Here is a 20704-nt window from a genome sequence, read left to right on the forward strand (position 1 = left end):
ACTTTGCTGTAGTGCGACTAGATCAGACATGGGCAATCCGGTCCTCGATGGCCGCTGTGGGTGCAGGTTTTTGTTCCAACCGATCCAGCACAGACGGTTTAACTAATTAGATTTCTGCTGAAACAATGAGCACCTGACTGCAATCCACTGATTGCACTTCTGCGATACCAGTTTGGTGGAAAGGTTGGAACGTAAACCTGCACCCAATGCGGCCCTTTGTGGAATTAATTGCCCAAGTCTGGACTAGATCCACAGAACGTGTGCTGACCCAAGTCATGTTGTAAGTTCAGGAGTTGAGAAGGATTTTCTTAAGGGGATCTTTGCAGAAGTGTTTGCCTGTGTGAGCGTGTGTCTCTTTGCATGTGTGTGTTGGTGATTAAGGCCAGATGTGCAAGGCTCAGGGTGTCGGCAACACTGAGAGGCCCCCACTGTATTTGCTGAAAATGCTCAAGCGACTTCTTCACACATGGCTGACATTAACATCTTCGCTGTTCATCCCCCTTATGGTTAGAAACATTAGGTCAGCCGCAGCAGAAGGTAGCTTTGAAAAAGGATATTGTCCGGCCAAGGCAGGGTGTTCATTTGAATGTCTCCTTTTTTTCTCCCAGCAGAGGGAGACAAAGAACCGTGGGAGCTCTTTACGTGTGCTGGCCTTCCCAACTGCAGGTGAGTGTACATATTCAATACATTCAAATAATAGGTTTCAGAAATAAATATATGCAGTCTCATATATCATTCATTATGGCGTGAATTGAAAATTAACGTGCAAAACGTTACAGTTAAGATCTGAATAATTTAGAGCTGTTGTCCCCCTTTGAGAGAAATTTATTCCGATACCAATGATGTTATAGAAATTGCCATTCTTCTTTATACTGTATCATTTTATATTGAATTACAGTAATATTTGCTGAAATTAATAACTTAATTTTATATAAATGAGCTGTTTTTCTAAAAATACATTACATTGCAAAGAGATTTATGCTTGAAAAACCACATAAAAATCATACAAACATTTTCTACACCTCTTACAAACTTTTGTTTATACGCTTGCTTTAAATAATACATATTACAACATTTCCATCTCAAGACTTGGGGAAAAAAAGGAGCTGAGTGGTGCTTATGGCTTTACTTCCTACAAATTATTAGGTGCTGATGGGATTTGGAAATAGAAATATTTTCCTGAGACACTAGGCTAATGCGACCCAAACCCCAACTTCTTTCACCTTTTCCTCAGTCCTCACCTCTCTTGTCCCTCCTCCCCGGCACATCTATCTACCTTTTGTCCCGGTGTGAATATTTCACATTGCTGATGCTGCTGGTGCGTGATACAGAGCACTGAGTGTCCATTGTGTGCACGCGATGTGGGTGCTGCGGTATGCGGTTCTCCGGCGTGTGGTGTGTTGTGACGGCCGAGCAGCCTCTGACGCCAGCCCGCCGACTGCCTGTCTGTGCATTTACGCCCAAACACTGACACAAACCTTTACCCACACACCTAGAAACATGTTCTGTATACCCACCAGAAATAGTGTGCATACTTTGCTTTGCTGTGGCCTGACACCTGACTTGATATGAAACAGGAGTGTAAACGTGGTTCTGTTCGTGTGCGGCCTGTTCAAATTTGAACAGCAAACTGTTGCTCAATTTTATTTTGGCATGAGTGAAAATTACAGTTGTGGTAAACCAAGGCTAGGAGTGAAGATATGATTTTCCCTCATGAATTTAAATACACAAAGTATTTGAGATATATTTGCATGGTTTTGGAGAACAGGACTGATAACTGATCAAGGACTGGTTTCTCAGTTTTGCTTATTGTGCTCTTGTAAAGTGTTGTGGAGTTTAATGGTAATTCCATTTTTCTTTTTTTAATCTTAAATTCTGCCAGAGTATGTGAATTATAAAGCACAACTCTAGCTGTTTGCGGGTCTCTGTTTATCACTTATCACTCGTATGTCAGAAAGCTAGTGTTCAAATTTGAAATGCATATTAGTGTTATTATTGTTATGATTTTTTTGTGTATTACAACCGTATGTCAAAATTGCAAAGCAGTCTTCTAGATTTTTTTTCCATCTTTATCAATCAAGAAGGAGGGTGGACTCTGAGCTCTTTTTTTGTCACGTTGTAATAGATGCAGTGTTTCGGTCAACACTAACGTGGTCACTAATCATTTTGTGAATGTTAACAGGGTTGCTACTAAAACCATATAACTTCAAATATAGGTATTTTTTCCATTCATGTTTCATTAGAATAAAAAACTTAACACACTTAATATTTTATAGATGTAATATATAATGTTTGGCAACTATTTGTTCCATTTTACACCTCAAAATGCTCAGCCAAAGAGTAGTGGAACATTAGTAGTAATCCTTATTTCTGTTACTGCAACAATATCATTCGACTCATGTGATTAAGTTCTAAAGTAAACGATGCCATGAAATAGTGATACTTTTAGAGTGAAAATAAAAAAAGGAAAGACTTTGAATATTTGCCTGCACCATTTTTTACATTATTCCTATTTGTCATTTTGTATTACCAGCCAAACTAATTACAGGGTAATACTGTTCAACTAACATTGGAGCTAAACAATACAAACAATAAATGATATATTTCAGAAAATGATTGATCATGCTCAAGCAAACGCTCTTATTTAATGTGTAATATTTTTTTCTAGAGTGATTGTATAATATTGAAAATGCACGAGTGAATGGAAAGGATCAGAAAGCTAAAACACGATGGAAGGCCAGACAATATTGCAGCGGGCTGCGGTGTAATCCTCGGTATTTAGTGTCTTCTCTGGTGCTGTTGAGGTGAAAAGTTGAACCTGGTGTTGACCCTCTCTTGAGAGAGGGCTTAGCTCTGAAGTCAGGCGCAGGCCAAAGGCACATGCAGGATATTCTCAAGTTCCTCTTTCCCTCCCTTGAGTGCCCCCCCCCCCCTACCGCCGCCTTCCCTTCGCACACGGAAACAATTAGCATCTGTGATAAGACCTTGTACATATTTCCCTCATTTTATCTCCTGTGCTTTGTTTGGTTGTTTGTTTATTTGCTCTTCCACCATGATGAGTGTCTTGTCCTCGTGCCGCGGCACCATTGGACCGTTCGTGTCAGTGCAAGGGTTTTGGACGGAGCAAAATAACTCCTGTTTAAGACAGGTTTCAGATAAAAGATAAGGACAACAACCGCATACAAAAATAGACATAACAACAAAACAAGTTAAACAAAGCACGGACACCGCTAGGGTTGAAGTTTGGAGAAAATTTGCCAGACACTAATTGTTTTACCACAACCATGCACTATTACTGTGGAGAGTAGTTACAGTACATGATGGTTTATTGTTTGGATGTATATTCTTTTTTTAAAATTATATATCCTGATATTACCCTCTTGTATTTGAACAAGTTGTTGTTTGTCAATATCAAACCTTTTGATGCCACTAGTTATTATCAAGTGAACGCATTTTCCCATTTTTGTTAAATGCTGCTGTGTTCATAAATGCAAAAAGTGTTTCTTACCAGAACCAAAAATGTGTGTTATATTTTAATGCGGTCAAACTGGGCATGAAACATAACACATATTGAACTCATATAACATTGCACTTTATTATAAACACTTGGTGAAACTTGTTTTCATTTTATTTATTTTCCGTTTGTTTGTGCGTATCATGTTAAGATCTCGATGGCTGTTAAAGAAACATGACCTAAAATTCCCAATCATAGCTGAATCTGACATTCTTCCAGTCCAGTGGAGCAGGAGAATACAGTGCCGAAAGATATGATTCCGACAGTAGACGTCGAGTCGAGTCGAGCTGGAATAAGTTCTCCATCTGTTTTAGTTTTCCAGTCGTTGTGATAACCCGAGTATGACCCCTGATTGGTCTAATCTAGCCCTCATCGTCTTCTTTGCTGGTCATCTGACAGAGAGCTGCACAGCGATTGGTTTGCTCCATGCAAAGGAAAGGGAACGTTTTAGCAAAGTGTGGACATGCCTGTTAGCCACGTTTAGTCTGAAGTCCAAATCTCACACACACACAAGCACACAAAATTGTGTCACACACATTAATGGGATGTTTAGGTGGGGCTTGACTTAAGCAACACATGCTGACTTTGTGAAATGATTCTGGCTCTGCTCCTGTGTTTTATGTGTACATAAAAGTGACATCCGTTCATTTTCCGAGTCGATAACAATACTTTTTGTGTAACATCTGCTCTCTTTGCATGTTCAAAGCATTGATCTTTAAAGTTGAGTGCCATACTTACACCAAATCACTCCATTCTGTTAGCACTTAATGGGAGGACAATTCCTTTTTATTTTTTCTTTAAGGTTCTTGACAATCAACTGTCCAGCGTAGTAGCTGCTTTGGGCGGTCTGCTTGGAGGGTTTTAGTTTAGCCAGATTAGATCAGAGGACTAGTCTGTTTGTTTATTTTTGATTTGGGAGGGGCCCACGGTCCCAGAGGGGTACTCCCTCCCTCTTTCAACTACCACACTGCTGTCCCTCCCCAGGATTCCTCCTTGGGGCACAGTCGACTGGAGCCCCCCTGACCTCGCTGTCACCCCTTGCTTCCAAACCACGTTAGCCAACATATCCTGGGAACAGAAAGGAAAATGAAGGAAGACTCTTCTGTGTCTTAGTGTCCACTAGACTAAATCACAACCAGATTCGTTCATATGGGGTGCAAGAAGTGCCACCCAGGTAGGCAGCCCCTCTGGATCTAGTCAGTATTGGAGGAGGTTCATCCCTGCAGGTTGACCTCTCTTTCATCTGCTTATAGTATGCCAATCTTTTCTTGAACCCAGCAATGCTATGGATGGGCAACATATAAGTTTGGAAAATCTGTATAGTGTCTTGGAGGGACAGTTTCATGTCTTGTAGTCCAATGGGGAAAAAATAGTCTCAACAAATAGGTTTTTATGTGTCCTATTAATTTGGATCTATTAAGGGCTGCATTTAAAGCACATGTTGTTGAATTTAAAATCTAATATGATTGTACTTGGAGTTGGAATGATGGGAATTCTATCGATGACTCACCTTTTATGGACCTGACTCAATCTTTTCATCCATAAATTCTCGCGTATTCCAATTTGCATAGACACACTCACTCACACAAACACAGGCATGCACACACGCACGAACGCAGGCTGCTGACCTCTTCTTCATCTCTCAAAAGGCCTTGGGGTGAAGCAGCCTGGCACCAGACAGTTATTTAAGCCTCCAGGCATCTTCACAACAGGTCAGAGCGAGCTGAGATGAGGTGTTCAAAGTGCCAAGCGCATGCATCTGAACAATCACAGGCAATTTAACGTACCCCTATGTAACTAATAAAGTCAAATATTGAAATATTTAGTCACTGTTGAGCATTATTTTATACACATTATTCAAAAGAAGCCCATTTTGTCTTTACATTTCTTTGAAGCCGTCTCGTCACAACAACAAAGTATTATACTATTCACTTATAAATTCAATTTGTATTTCATTATGTTTTATTTTACTTTAATCCCATGAAATGCGGAATAAAAGCAGGGAGACACTATGATTGGATTAAAAGTCGCCTTTGTAAATATTGTGACCCATATCTTTCACACGCCTCCTTTTTCTCTGAAAGTCTTTATAACAAGAACGCTTTGAGATGAAGGTCTCTTTTAGAATAGAACATTGGACAGGCTAGTGGACTTTGGAGTCTTTGTTAAGCATTGGAGTTCGTGTTTTGTGTTGGTTTTTGTTCTTCAAAATCCCCAATTTGTGTTTGTCTCCTGTCTGTGCTCTGAGAGATTACACAAAAAGGTTTGAACAGCTATGCAGACGTCATTCCAGCCTTTTTAAAGTTTTCTTTGAATTGTAATTCTTTGTATCAATAAATGAAACTGGTTTGAAGGTTAGTTATTGAAAGGAGTGTTTAGCCTTTTTTTTCCCCCAGTAGGGCTAAAGGCTTCTTCCGGCTTTATGGTATGATAGTATATTATATTGAACAAGTGTTGTCAGTAAAGCATGCCAACATAGATGAGCTGTATCACGAGAGGCATCGTTGGAAATCCGAGTTGTGCCATTAGACTGCGAGAAAGGCGGTATGATGGGCATAATTGAGGGAGAGACACAGAACGGATTGTTCCACAACAGACTGACGAACCTTTTTAGCCTTATCTGCCTGAGCTACTCTTACAGAAAAGCTAGAAAAGAAGGAAGAAATGGCCTTGTCTCTCAGTTCCAATTTTCTCCTTTCCCAATTTGTCTGTTATTTCCTTATTAAATTTTTGCCATTTGTCTACTTATTTTTTACAAACTGCTACCCCCTTTGTCTGTCTCCACCAGTACTTAAATGCTTTTATTGTCATTATTTCCTCAACCCACATTTGTGTTTTCCTTTGTCAGCGTCTTGTTGTAGTGTTTGCGCCAACATTTTCTTAACAAGACATTCACTATGTATGAGCCTGTAAAGTCGCAGTGGTGGTGGTTTTGTATATAAAATCCATCAAGAACTCAATCGAATTGATCCTGCTTCCCATCTATCTGCATGACAGATTATCTGGAGGGCAAACCCACTCTCTCTTGCAAGAACATCTCATTTGCATTTGTTTACACGTGTCACTTTTTTTGTATGTACAGAAGTGTTTGGTGCAGCCCCTCGCGATCCCACTCGCGCAACAGTATTTGCTTGCGATGACACTGTGAGTCTTCCCTCTCTTCCTTCTCTGACAGAATGAAACGGATGGATAATTAGATATCAAAGGAAGGCAGGCAGGGTGTGGCGAAGCGCGCAGGCTTCTACGATGGTAAAGCACTTATTAATGAGATAGGCCTTATCTGCTCTCCTCCCAGGAATTCAGCCTTTGATCGGCCCCGACTCTGGACTTAATACATTTTTGATTGATAGGCCGAGATGACACAGAGAGGCGGTGTGGATGGGATAGAAGGGTGGAGGGAGGGATGGATGTGTGTGCATGCATATATATATATAAATATATATATATATAGATCCACACACATACATTTATATCTATATATAACGTGTGTATGTGTGTTAGAAGAGAGAGGGGCAAAACTCAGATGCAACTGTAAAGATGCCCTTCACGTGTTTAAATAACTTGTGAGAATAATACTTTGCTTTACGAGATGAAATACGCAAAGATGAGCTGGCAAAAGCTGAGTGTGTTCATCTCGCTTATGAACACGTAGACATGAATGTGCACAACTTCACATTCCTCTGCACGTCCAAACATAAATCCAGTAAGACAACCTAAACAGACAGGCCTACTTTGTCACCTTAACCCCATCTATAACTCCACCAATGGGCAGCACAAAATCCTTTCTTAAGACAGAGCAGGCAGCAGGCGGGCCTGTAGAAGGCGCCTGAGATAAGGTCCTATCCTTGCCCGGAGATGAGTTATTGCCCACCCAAGAGGATGTGGCTAGCAACAACCTACTCGCACACAGCGCTCGCCTTGCCAGATTGGTATTCCGGGTGTTGTACTGTTCGTGAGTCCGTGGCCGACCCCTCGGACAGAGATAACTAACTGCCCCGCTAGCAAAAGCACCTTGACCAGACGAGAACGAGGCTGCGTCGGGCCTCGGCGCATCTACTTAAACGGGCACAAAAAATACTTTAGAGTTATACACGCCATGGGAAGGTGACTGAGCGGAGGCAATACGTTTGGGTGTCACCTTGTTATGAGTCTTATTCAGAGTGAGAAGTATAAGCTAAATGAAAGAAGATACAACCCCATTTCCGTCACCTACACGCTGACTCTCATTTATTACCGCAGGATTAAACTCCTCTCTGCTACTCCGCATCAAGTGGGCAAATCGATCAATTTGGCAGGTACATTTCGGTTGTCCGAATCAATCACACAAATAAAACTCGGGAGGATATTTGTGTGTTTTTCAGATTAAAAACTCAGACTCGGGAGTAAGGCCCGTGGGTAACATGCCGTTCCTACAACTGCTCAGTTAATCTCACCATTAAGTGGGTGCCATGTGAATTAGATGGAAGTAAATACTGTTGAGCAGAACAGCAAAGCAATCTTTACATACACATTTTCAGAGCTATAAAGAAACACCTTAAAACACATTAGGTCCATCCGCAACAACCTCCAGAAGGTCATAAACAAAGATGGATTAGACAACTCTAGTGCATAAGACAACCTGATCAAACAATAACGAACCTTTACTAAAGTACTGGAAGTGAAAGCAAGCTTATCATTAATAAAGGAAAATAAGATCAATTTCTTGAAGGATGTCACTAATCCTCATTGATATTGACAGTATTCAAATTCAGGACTCTCAGCTGTCACTCATTGAGTTTGTCTCTCCTTCTTTTGAGGCTATTCTCATGTTCTGTATTCACGTACTATAAATTTGGTAATATGAAAATGTTTTTTTTTTTTCCCTTTTAAATCCGATTAAATGCGTTTGTTAAGTGTCAACATTATCTGCAGCGGTGTATATTTGAGTCAATGGTAAATTAAATTCCATATAAATATAATGAATATAGTTAAGCTTGTATCAATCCTAATCTTTGCATGTCCAAAGTTATCACTACATCCATTTTATTCATAAAAAAGTACTTGCAGAAGCAGTTCAGTTAGAGGGAGCTATAGACTGATGCTAAAGAGATACACAGCACTGGATTCGCATGATTAGTGTGAAACTTTTCGTGAGTTGTCAAAAGGAGAGACATTTTCGCTTTTTTTGTCATGATCAATGTTAGTTACAGTGTGCCTTCATCTGAACATTGTGAAACAGGCAGCAGTCCACATGGAATGGGTGGGAAGCAAGGAGGGGGCTCGATGATAAGAGTGGCAAAGACTGATAGAGGGAGAGTAAATCATGTAGAAGAGGAAAATGATTAAAAACAGCAATCACCCATTGGAGACTGATAAACCAACCCGTCTTTAATTGGAAGCGTGCAACTCATGGGGTTATGGTTGGATTAGATTTGTCTTCTCTCTAGTCTCTCTTTTGCTTTCCTCTCCTTGTCTGTAGAGGTATACAGTACAGACCAAAGATCCATTTTATCATCAAAAATCAAAAGATTATATAAATGTATTTTATTGTTTTGGATTCAACATAGTTCACTAAGATCCATTGGAATTTATCTAACTATAATGGGTATAGTTTGAAGTTCATTAGTAATTGTTGTATTTTGTCTAATATTTGTTTGTTTGCAAGCAGTAACTTGAACTAGTCGGAATATAATCAGAATTTAAGGAGAGGGGGAAATACTTTTTCACGCCATTGTAAGTTGATGATTGTTTACTTCAGCAGAGGAAAACATAGTTTGTAAAGAAAATGGAAAAAGAAGATGTAAGTCACAGATCAAGAGACAAAAACGGGTGAGGCGGTTTTGAGTGATCTTAGCTTTTGGGGCTTATAGGACATGAAAGATGGGTGGTGGCCATAAACAAAGGGTTGACAGCCCACCCATCACCCGGGCAGGTCTAGCTTGTGCTGCCCAGATAAAGCTTTTGCCGCCTGTATCAATACCATCCATCATCCATCTTTGTCTGCCGTCTCGCGTTCTAATTCACCCTCAGATCGGCCTTCTTCTGCCACACCTGCCTTGCACCCTTTCTCCATCATCGCTTCCATCAATAATTTAATGCAGCTACATTTAAGTTTCTGCTGTCTTTTTGCCCTCATATTGTCATTTATTTGTTGTGACCTTTCTTTTTTGTCCCCTTTAACATCAAATTCAAGGGGAGTATTTTTGTCAAAAAATCAGCAGAGGTTCCTCAATATCTTTTTCATAATCTCGACCAACAATAAGTTTGCAATCACAAACTTTACACCTTTTAATTACTTTACATCCCTCATAGAGTGCAAGGAAATTGAAACTTAATGAATTGTTCTCCTTTTTTAGATACGGCTTTTATTTTTTCATTTTATGTTTTTTTTTTATTTCAGAAAATGAGTCATAGTCAAGTCTAACCATTTAGCATAGATGCCTTTACAGCAGAAACTTTTTTTTTTTATATGCAGTGTTTGAAATGTGTCCTGTGCATTCAGTTCCACTAGTCAGGGAAATTAAGAGATAGTATGAAGTACATTGACTGAGTGGAGCAGGACAGCAAGGGACATGGCTCAATGAGAGTAGGAATTAAAATGAATAAAAACCAAGAAATAGGGAATGGGCTATCATTTTGCAGCTTAATGAACAAAGTGCAGATATCATGTTCTTCCATTGCCAAAGGCCCAGAAGGTTTGTGTTCTCATACTGAGAGTGATGAAAACCGGCAAACATCATTTTTTTTAATTACTGGCTTTCCATCCCACATTTACACTTCATAGTGTAGCTTTGAGAAAAAAAAGTTTGGGAGTAGTGAGATACTAATGGTTCTTGGTGCAATTTTATTGAGAGTTGGAACTAAATCTACACAATTTAGGGGTGTGGAACTTATCCTTCTGACCATAGATTCAGGGAAATACCAATAAATAAAAGTATCGCCCTATATGTATCTTCTATTTCACTGAGGTAAATTAGCCTCATGTTGTGGTTAGCTGTCATCACTCATTGTCTGTGCGTGTCAGCGTTGATGGTGTGCCAGGAATTCAAGCAGTGACAAAATATCTGTGTTTTGTAGAGGTCAGAATAAAAAGAAGAGATGTTTTGGATTTGAAAAAAGTGATTACAACATCATACAAGGTTGTGTTATGACCCCCACTGTCTCCTGCTGATCCCGCATTGTTTGAAAAGGCAAATGACGCAGCCCCCCGCCCCCTCATCCAGTGGAAAAACCCGATACTATTTTGGCAAGCTTCTTTCATCTATGACTTTGCTATCTACATTCTCCTAATTAATTTGCCTTGTGGACATGTTCTTCTTATGGTAATTCATGACGCTTAAAATGTTTGGTTGAAGTTGATAAGATCTCTTTCAAGAAAAGTGCTGCAATGTAGAAGTAACTTTTAGCATTTTGCAGTTTTGTCAATAACCATAGAAAGGCAAATAGTATATTTTATACAAAGTATGGAATAAACAAGTAGTTCATCAGTAAGAGGAAAAAAACAATATTTTACGAAAATAATAATGTTCAAATCCATTTTGTTTGAACAATCTCACACTTTTTACTGGGGAATTCTCATACATAAGACGTGATAAATGATTACCATCCATCACAATGAGTTCATAGCCTTAGTTTTTTGTCTTTAATGATGATGATGATGATCCTCAATCATGCATGGTCAGAGACGAAGAGTGCCACATTGAAGACCCTTGCGCTCATCCCCATTAACCCGTGTGACTCAACTGATGACATCAACCCACCCCGGTGGAATGCTCACACATCAAATAGCCGACATCGACACTTCGTTCCCAAGTCTTCGGATGGATACCCGCACGCATTACGAGAGCGGACCGTCACTTGCGTGTGTTAAACGAGGAGAGAAAATGGTTGCATGATATTAGTGCCAAAGAATGCGACATGTTGAAGGTCATGTGAAACACGCTGGCACTCTAAATAACCCTCAGGAAAGCGATCACGGCACAACCCGGAAGTTGTCAGGTCATGCGGGAGGCCAAAAGGCGCGCTTTAGTCGAAAGCGCCCGTTGCAAACTCCGCAACTCTCGCTTCTCAATCTCCTGGGAAATGGACTCACTGGCTTTGAAGTTGAAGGGGTTTGCTTGACACAGGAAGCGACACTTTGACATGACTGACTGAAGTATAGAGAGCCATTGTTCGTGGTTAAAACATTAACAACTCATTCAGTCACCAAAAAGTGAGGAGAGGAAAACTGAGTGAAAATTCTACAGCTGAGGTGTCCTTGGTTGAAAAGTCTAAAAACACGTTTCAATGGCCGAGGGAGGGAGAAAAAGAGGAGATGTTGGGCGGAGGGAGGCTTGAGGGAAAAGTCACAAAAGTTCAAGTTGCATGTTAAACAAACATCTTTGCCATTTGATTGGCTGGGGCCCCAGGTTTGCACAAGTTAAGTAAATTAGTGTAAATTTGCCGGAGTAACCCAATTTTTAGAGAAAACAAATGCCACTCCTTTACTTATTGGGCACAATGTGGAAATGAAGCATGGAGAAGCTCAAGACTGTTGTCATTTATATTTGACCATGATCTCAAATGTCTAATATTAGTTAGCTATCTTCAGAATATACACAATGTGTTGACCATAGCACTGAGTAACACGTTTGTTGTTTTTAAGTCCCCCGCTTTTTTAAACAGATTTTTGGGAATCGGCAATCCAAAAATCCCCCAAATGTCTTTATTTCCATCACATGAACACATACATATTCATTTTCCGTACCGCTTATCCTGACAAGGGTTGTGGGGGTGCTGGTACCTATCCCAGTCAACTATGGGGAGTAGGCAGACTACACCTCAAACTGTTCACCAGCCAGACACAGAGACACACAACCATTTGCACTCACAATCATACAACCACAGAGCAGGAATCGATCCCACACTGCCTGCACTAAAGTCAGGCGAATGAACCACTACACCATCAGGTCGCATTAAAATATATCAGGGGCTGCATGGCCTTCTCTGTTGGCGTAAAAAATATCTGAATCATAGACTGATGTTAATTATATTATGTCCTTGAACAAAAGACTGGTAGACTGTCATTTTTTCTTTTTTTTTGTTATATTCTATTAAGTTACATTGTTTATGTGAATCAGAAGTGTCATTTCTTTTCAATATTGTATTTATGTGTACTTGATGGGACAATTAATAAACCATGTACATTATGTATATAAGACTGTGATTGCTCTTTTTCCTGAGATTTAGACAATTAAGTACGCAAAAGGCCAACAATCAATCAACAATCACCTTTGCTTGATTCAAAAACGCCTGCCTGTGTGTTTTTATGTCAGTACTGTATGTGTGCAAGCTCCAGCGTTTAACTTATGCAAGGATTTATAAATACTGTTCAGGGTAGGGAAAGGCAAAGCTCCTATCAGATCCTAATCAGAGTCTGGAGCGAGAGAGGGAGAGTGCCTTGCGAAGAGGAGAAAGAGAAGAGTGAGGGGTGAAAGTGGAGGCAATGGCTGAAAAATGAGCTGAACAATGTGGCCAAGAAAATGTCTCTTTTAATAGCTTAACAAATATCAACACATTTATCTTGGGGAGCTACATATATCTTAATCCTTTCATCACTTTAGCATAACATTTCCTTGAGCATTTTATGTCAACAAAATGTTCAATTCAAACTTTGGATCAGACCATGCTCCCTGAAAGTGGAGCTATTATATCCTGTTTTCCTTGCACGTGATCTGTCCGGGAGTTTAGGCTTGATATTTTTGCTGCTGTGCAGTGAAGTCTTACTGTAATCTGGTTTATGTGCGTATCTGATGGTAAAACATCATTTGCTGGCTACTTTATCTTTGCTAATGCAACCTCCTGCTCCCCTCTCATTCCTCTACAAACGCGGAAGATATAACACTGGCATCTCCCGTTCATCTTTCATGCTCTCTTTTCATCGCACGGCTACGAGAGGCTTTCCCTGCTCCTCTGAGTATGAATGTGCGCTGTTGCACAACTTAGTTTTTCACTGTACTGTTTTAAGGTTTTCTCCATTTTCAAGACATTGGAGCGCCTTGACTGGCACCGGCTAAATCTCTCATTTTACTCACTCCATGCCAATTTCTGTCACTACAGCAGACAAATAGGCATCGCCAAGTTCATACCACACCACCCCCCTCTGCGCTCCGTGCTCCACGCGCCCAGCGGCTCCCCAAAGCACGGTTCCGTTCGTCTTTGAAGTGTTGCATGCAGAATGGAGATTCTTTGCATGGTAAATTTGCCCAGTTGCCCGCAGCATATCCATTACACAAGTTTAAATAATGCTTCAGAGTCGTTTCTTTCTCACTTCACAACCAATCTCTCCGTGTTTTGAACTTGGGCAGTTATGAGCCATGTAATCTGTAAATTGGGCCCTTTCTTCCAAGCTCGCACTCCACCGTCCAGGAGCTTTTGATGTGCAGTTATTTTGCTCATTACAACTTAATTTTATTGTTATAGTTGGCAAATACTTCTCCAGGTCACAATGTTACAAGTTTGTGCAGAACTAGGCGAGCAGGAGAATTAGCGAGTGGAGCGAACGTCACGGCGGGGGCGGAGAGCTCATTTGAGATGCCGGCTATCTCCCTTGCAAGCCTTTTAGCAACAACCTGCTGGGTGGTTTGAATAGCTAAGGAGAAGTTGATCTGGGATTTAGTGTGGAAAAGGGAGCCAAGGCCCTTTATCTGCTGTAAAAGGTTGGGAAAATGGAGATTTGTCGTGTTTGTAAGGCGGAACCATAATCTCTTCCACTGAGAAATCTTAGGAGTATGGGAATCATATATCCCATTCATGTAGCCTGTTCTCGCCTATTCTTTCACAACATTTAACCAGGCAACCTGTTCTGAACATATATTTACCCCCACTGTTAATACGAGAGATCTACGGAAGTGCGTTTTCGGAATGACGCCATTTTTAAGGTTTTCACATTTCAGATAGCAGAGGATCAACGCATTAAAAAGAAAATGAAAAGAGAATGGGAGAGCTGCTAAATGTCATTATTCAAGCGGGCCACAGTGACTCTGAACATCACAAAACATGCCGCTAAGCTTTCAAATTTATGCCGCTGAATCATGCTGTAATTCTTTTCCACCCGTTTTATTATACAGAGGTTTAACCCATTGATGCAAATGTGATTTTACACTGACATTTTAATTTTCGATTATGTGAGACACATTTAGTGCCTCCACAAAACATGAATTGGATTTCTTTTCTCAACAGTGTCCAAGTTTACCGTTTGATCCATCCGTTAACTCCTATATGAGACCATTTGTATAGGAGTTAGTCAACAAAAGCAATAGAAAAATCCGTGTGCTCTTCTTGTAGGGCAAAAGAGTTTTTCCTCATATTTTAATTTTGTTCGTGTCACGGCCAAATTTAAATACTGTTGTTGTGTGTTCTTCAAAACTGTCAACGCTAAATAAACTTTGTGGGCAACAATAGCTGCTGGCAAAGCGCCTCTACAAACAAAGGGAAGCCAACAGGTTCAAAGGCAATGCATCACTCTGCTTCTGACTCATTATTCACCCTTCAGTCTTTACCACTCATCCCCCATTCTCAGAGAAGAGCATGTGTACGTGTGTTTTCTTTCAGGCTCTTTGTCTGTTAAACTGCTACATGGGCTGGATACTGAGGCTTATTAGCTGCCGAGTTTAATTAAAAAAAGGCCATTCATATGAAAATGGGAGTCTGATAGCGATTGCTGTCCCCAGCAGCTTTCTCCTGTTCCTTTTAATTAGACACCTACGTGATTGACATCGAGCCTAGTGGCTTGCACGGTGGTGTCCGTGTGTGTGTACGTGTAGGCAAGTGTACGCAATTATGAGTCATTAAATGCGTGCAGACACACTTTCTTAAAACAAAGCACACGTGCAAATAACAGCCCTGAGGGTCAGTAATATGTTGCAAGGATACATCAAAGTTTACTTTGTTCTTATGTAGAACAATATAGTGTCTATATTGGATTGTCTCTGAGGTTGAAAATACAATATATGCCTCATGCAAAAAAATTGCATGAGCAAGTCAAGCGAAACCCCGACATCTTTCATACCTACAGACAATTTAGTGTTCAACCAACCTACCATTAATGTTTTTTGGGATCTGGGAGGAAACAGGAGTACCTGGAAAAAACCTTTCAAACTCCAGACCAGGGATTGAACCCTCGACCTCAGAACTTTGAGGCATCCGCGCTAACAATTCAAGCACCGGGCCAAGCACTAATCGATTCTTTTTACTTAAATGTTTCTCAAAATGATCCAAACTCAAGCAAAAGGATGACCTAAGATGTTTCTCAAACTCTTTTTACAAAACGAATATTTAGAACAATGAGCATGTTTTCTTTCCAGCGTCATGGGGTTCTTTCCGGCTCTGTAGTTAAAGCCACCTTATGAAAGCTGAAGGTGATGAGCTGCTGTTTGCCCCCTTAGCGTGTGCTCACTCTCTCTGTGTGCCACAGGAGAAAAGTGGCTCTCCTCATCTGTTTTCGGCGCACGCTCCAGCTCTTCCTACCTTATTATACTGTCAGAGACACGTGCCTCGCTGATAGATGTTCCCCTCAACTGTTTACTCCAAGCATGATGATTTAACGGTGGCCTTTCTATTCAACCTGACCTTGTTTTATTATACTAATACAAGATGACTTCATCTGCAGTTTGCAATAAATCTGTTTTTAAGACGAAGGGCAAAACAAAATAAGCAACTGTATTGTATACGTGTTTTAAAAGGGAAATTGAGTATTTAAGTACTTTTCATAACAACTGTGTTATTATGGAGTTGAGGTTGCAACTTTATGTCCCAACCCTACAGAGTGTGTTGGATTAACACAACACCTCTCATTTTGCAGCAGTATTAGTCTGTTTCTGGTTAGAAGTTTGTCAAAAGCCCACCTCCTTGCAGCCTCCAGAAATTACTGCTCTGTACATTTTTGCTTCTTTCCCTGTGCTTTGTTTTGATTTACCGCGAGTTTGGGAATGATTTAAGGAGAAGGGGCGGATGGCGGCAGGGATACTAAAGTGGTACGTGCAGCATGGACATGAAATGTTGTTCCAATTACTGCCTTCATTATGGGTTTGTCATCCACTTTTTAGGCGCACAGCAGTCTGCATTTCATGCTTTGGCAGTATTTTTCCCCCTTTTTTCCCCCACGTGAAACCAGCTTCACGTGGACATAGAGGCTATGCCAGTCGTACTTTAAATATGGTGATCTATCAAATCGCGAGTGTTTAAAATAAAATACATCCAAAGGGTTGGGATGGTTTGAGGTTTTTTTCACCTCATGAAAGTTTGCAGGTGTCACATGTTACTGTTATGCCATTTCTCCATCCATGCAGACAGATGAAATAAGTTGTAGCTTAGAAGCGCTGCAGGCATTGTGCAAAGAGAAGCCAACAAGATTTGAAAGCACACTAGCAGCAAGTGTGTTGATGTTAACACCATTAGCCATGAGTGGCGGAGTCCAGCTGTCTCTCCGAGCGGCTGAGGTGAGTTACCTGGGCTGACTTACGTGGCCTCCCATTGCCCTGAAGGATACAATGTTTCAGCCAGGCCCCGTGTCCTCCCTTCTCCACAGCACTTAGCAGTGATTAACCCCGGATTCAGCCGGCCCACCTGCCATCTGACTACCATTACGCCCCAGCTTATCTCCCTCTCCATCTCCCCACAATAGGGCCGGAACCTGGGCTCGGCTAAGGGATTGTGCTGGGACGAGCCTCCTGCTCTGTTTAATAATAAATCATTAGCTAAATACTTTTGTCCATTTGTGTCATGTTTCATGTACTTCAATTTTCTGCTCTGTCTCTTCTGATCACCCCCTCTGCTCTTTTTCCGGTGTCTTCATCATCTGTCGTGCTTCATTCCCAGCCACTGTCAACTTACTTCTATACCCAAAGACAAGAAAAATAATGCACATACTACCTTGACTCATTTGGTCATATTCCTACAATCAAACTGTTTTGATTGCCTCTAGAACTCCAAATTCATTTTTAATCTCTTTTATTCATCGTTTCTATGCCCTCCATCTAAACACTATTCTTTGTTCCTTAGTAGTTTTATTGATAAAAATATTACTCAGTTCATTCATCCTCTCTTGGACGTCATCACCACATGCTGTGAGATAAACATAGGCACTGTGTTCATGGATTTTAAAAAGTTACACCACTTTCTCAGAAGGAAAGAAAGATATACTTGTATAATGACAATAAAATCTTTCAATTCAATTCAACATCTATATTAAACTGGTGAATTATATTCCGTTTATGCTCCGTTCTTAACTCATTGATGTTGCTAAACAAACTTGCGCTGCTCTAAAAATGAAATGTTTGAAATACATCATAGTACATTACCACCACATTAACACCAAAGATAAAGTCACAGAACAACAACATTCCTACTGTTGTAATTACTTTGACAATGGCCACCATTGGTGTTGACGGACGTACAAAACATATTTAGACTGGGAAGGGCTGGGGCAGATCAGAATTATTCAGAGAGAGCCATCCCAATTCAAAGAGGTTTGACATCTATCGCTGTTGCAGGTAGTGGATGAGTTAATGGACCAAATTCCTCCTCCAAATGGTGATGTGAATCAAATTACTGTTAAAACAAAAAAATGCACGCCTACAAATTACTGCTAAAAATGAAGTTTGTTAGTAAACAATATGACCATTTACACGTTCATCCTGATACCTGCATTCTCTTTTCTATTCTTAAAGCATATTGCTTTTGACTTTCAGTGTTTAACTTGGCTTATTTTGGCTGCTACTGCATCAAAGGCGGATCAAGTCTGCATTTTTTTTCCTCTGTAAAAGGACACCACGGAGGTGCAACTATTGTAGGGGATTTGTAGCAAACACACAAACACACACACACACCCTTGACACCAGCAGAGGCAATCTGGACAGCGAGGAGCAGATAAGTCTTTCTGTTCGTCTAACTTGTATAAAGTGATTATGGGCGTACTGAGCTCCCCATATTTAGACTTCTTGACGCCCCATTCTCTGTCACTCCCTGTCCCACCGTTGTAATCTAATTTTCCGCTGGCTGAGGCCTTGGAGATCCTCGGGTCACAGAGCGAGTCCTTCCAGCCCGACCCCCCCTCATGATACGCCGAGTCCTCACGCTGTAACTAAGAAGTCGCCATACAGCCGACAGCGCACATTAGCTCTGTCGCTGTCAGACACCCCCCCCCCTTTTCCTACCCCTGTGCTGCCTCAGTAATCAGAGAGATTACAGGAAACGAAATTGCGTCGACGCTTGTATCTACGTTTTGCGTGTACTATCATTGCGCCCGCACCTTACAATACCTGACACTCTTGGTATTGTAATTTCATTTTGCATATCCCTTTTAGACCGTAATTCCTCATTTAGTTGGATTTACATCGTTACTGGAACTGTGACTGGAGGCCACACCTGGAGAGGTCACACTCCTTGTTGAACTTTTACTGTGTTGCTGACCTCACACTCCGTCAACTTGACTATACCTATATCTGCATGTCAACACTCGCATGTGGCCTTCACAACTACTACTCTTATCTGCAGAAAACGTCACATGCCAATGGGATCCCGTTGTCAATAGAGTGATCTATGTCCTGAAATCCGACGTTGCGGTTTTGCATATCTGGCGTTAACAACTGTGTAGCTTGTCGGGAGTCGATGTTGATAGTTGAGTCGTCAAAAGTCATTAAACATGTAGTACTGCGTAAAGTATTTCTGTCTTCTGTGTAGAACACAACAATTTGTTCTGATTCCTATGTTGATACTAGTTATCTTTTCATTTAGCATGTCCCACCGTTGCCCTCTCTTTCTTTTTTCCCCCTCCCTCTTTATGCCCGCCTCCCTCTCTCCTCCGGGCCGTCGCATAGCCGGTAGCTGATAGGCATCTCTTCTGGAGTCTGTTGTAGTCTGCCCGGCTTCAGACAAAGTGCCTCCATCAGACCAGTGAGGCTCCCTGGGAACCTAGCAGCAGACCCCGTGGCCTCACACTAGTGTGTTTGTGTGTGTGTGTGCGCGTGGGTGTGTGTATGTGACGAGGGCCTCGCCTGAGACCTTTGTGTTTTTCTCCCCGGTGTCGGTGTAAATGGGTGGGGGATGGAGAAATATGTAACATGCGTGATATGTTGGCAAAAACATAAATGGACTGATTTTTCAGCATCATTGGCAAATCCCGAAGCCCGCTATCACGTCAGCGTCTGTGTGAAGTGCGGAGGGTCAAAAGCACACTCTTCTCGTACTTGAGCGACTTTTGCACCACCCACTTCATCGCTCCTTCCAATTTGTACAAGGCATAAGGGAACACTTGGCTCTTTGACTTTAATCACCACTAAAATCAGAATGACCACATGGACCAAAAAAAGGCAACAATCAGAATTGCTTTTATTGGAGCTTCAACATTCGGGGCCCGACACCCGCACAATATACGAAGTTTAATCGACATGTATTTGACATCTACGTGAACCTTCCCCCGCGCCTCCATAAATTTCCAGCATTTTAAAATGCAGTCAAGAGAGCAATTCTCCTACAAGTTTATCTGTGTGCTTGTGCACATTCCTCTGTGGCTATCGGCACCATCGGTTGACAAGAATTATATAATTGCTGCCTGTGATCTCATCATCCTCAAAGAACATTTTGAAGTTTCCCTTTTAGCTCTTTTTTTTTTTTTGTTTCCTTTATGTCCTACACGGTTCTGTGTTCAAGAAATGACATTATGTCAACCAAACTAGTCTAGCCTTCTTTCTGCTATTTGTGGAAAGTTTTATAATCTTTGGTGATTGTTTTGGGTATTGGAGCAAAAAGTACTGTGCATGTAAAAGGAGTCAAATACTAATTATATTTTGGCGTAAGTCAAATGACTATATAAAATCAGATTTATTGTTAATTTTGTGAGATATGCATATTCTTAAAAACTTTGAGGCAAACATTTCACATTTGCAATATTTTGGAATTTAACTTGTACATTTCTAATTCATATTTTTAAACAAAAAACATTTTGAGAGGAATTACAATCTTTTTAATTGAGTCAAAACAAAACTGGGTAGCTTTCCTTGATCTGAAAGTCCTTGCATCATCTGAAAGTTTTCTCCTCTTTTACTTTAATTATAAAAAAAAAATGCCTTATTGGAAAGTATGAAAAATATTACTTCCAAATGTATTTTTGCTTGATTGTTATGTAAAGCATTTTGCTTAGTCCACTATTTTCTTGATCCGAGTGCTGGCATA

At 40.8% G+C, this 20704-nt stretch overlaps 1 protein-coding gene across 8 annotated transcripts; it reads left to right on the forward strand.

Moving 5' to 3' along the window:
- Positions 1 to 175: 175 nt before the first annotated feature.
- On the forward strand, positions 176 to 17207 carry LOC144075105 (uncharacterized). 8 transcript variants are annotated; one of them, XM_077601859.1, is made up of 5 exons: positions 222 to 280; positions 382 to 520; positions 609 to 666; positions 16822 to 16971; positions 17061 to 17207. In XM_077601859.1, the coding sequence occupies exons 2-5, from the start codon at positions 387 to 389 to the stop codon at positions 17154 to 17156; spliced, it is 438 nt and encodes a 145-aa protein (XP_077457985.1). In that variant the 5' UTR covers positions 222 to 280; positions 382 to 386; the 3' UTR covers positions 17157 to 17207. The 8 variants fall into 8 exon arrangements, 4 of the variants coding, with proteins under 4 accessions (XP_077457988.1, XP_077457985.1, XP_077457987.1 ...); XM_077601861.1 differs by having other exon boundaries at positions 612 to 666; XM_077601862.1 differs by lacking the exon at positions 382 to 520 and having other exon boundaries at positions 182 to 280.
- Positions 17208 to 20704: the final 3497 nt, after the last annotated feature.

This window comes from Stigmatopora argus, chromosome 6 (assembly GCF_051989625.1).
Source record: "Stigmatopora argus isolate UIUO_Sarg chromosome 6, RoL_Sarg_1.0, whole genome shotgun sequence".
NCBI lineage: Eukaryota > Metazoa > Chordata > Actinopteri > Syngnathiformes > Syngnathidae > Stigmatopora > Stigmatopora argus.

Coding starts and splice junctions, on each gene's coding strand:
- LOC144075105 (XM_077601859.1), top strand. CDS start 387: ATGTGCAAGGCTCAGGGTGTCGGCAACACTGAGAGGCCCCCACTGTAT. Junction 521..608: donor CTTATGGTTAGAAACATTAG/GTCAGCCGCAGC, acceptor TTTTTCTCCCAG/CAGAGGGAGACAAAGAACCG. Junction 667..16,821: donor GCTGGCCTTCCCAACTGCAG/GTGAGTGTACAT, acceptor CCATCCATGCAG/ACAGATGAAATAAGTTGTAG.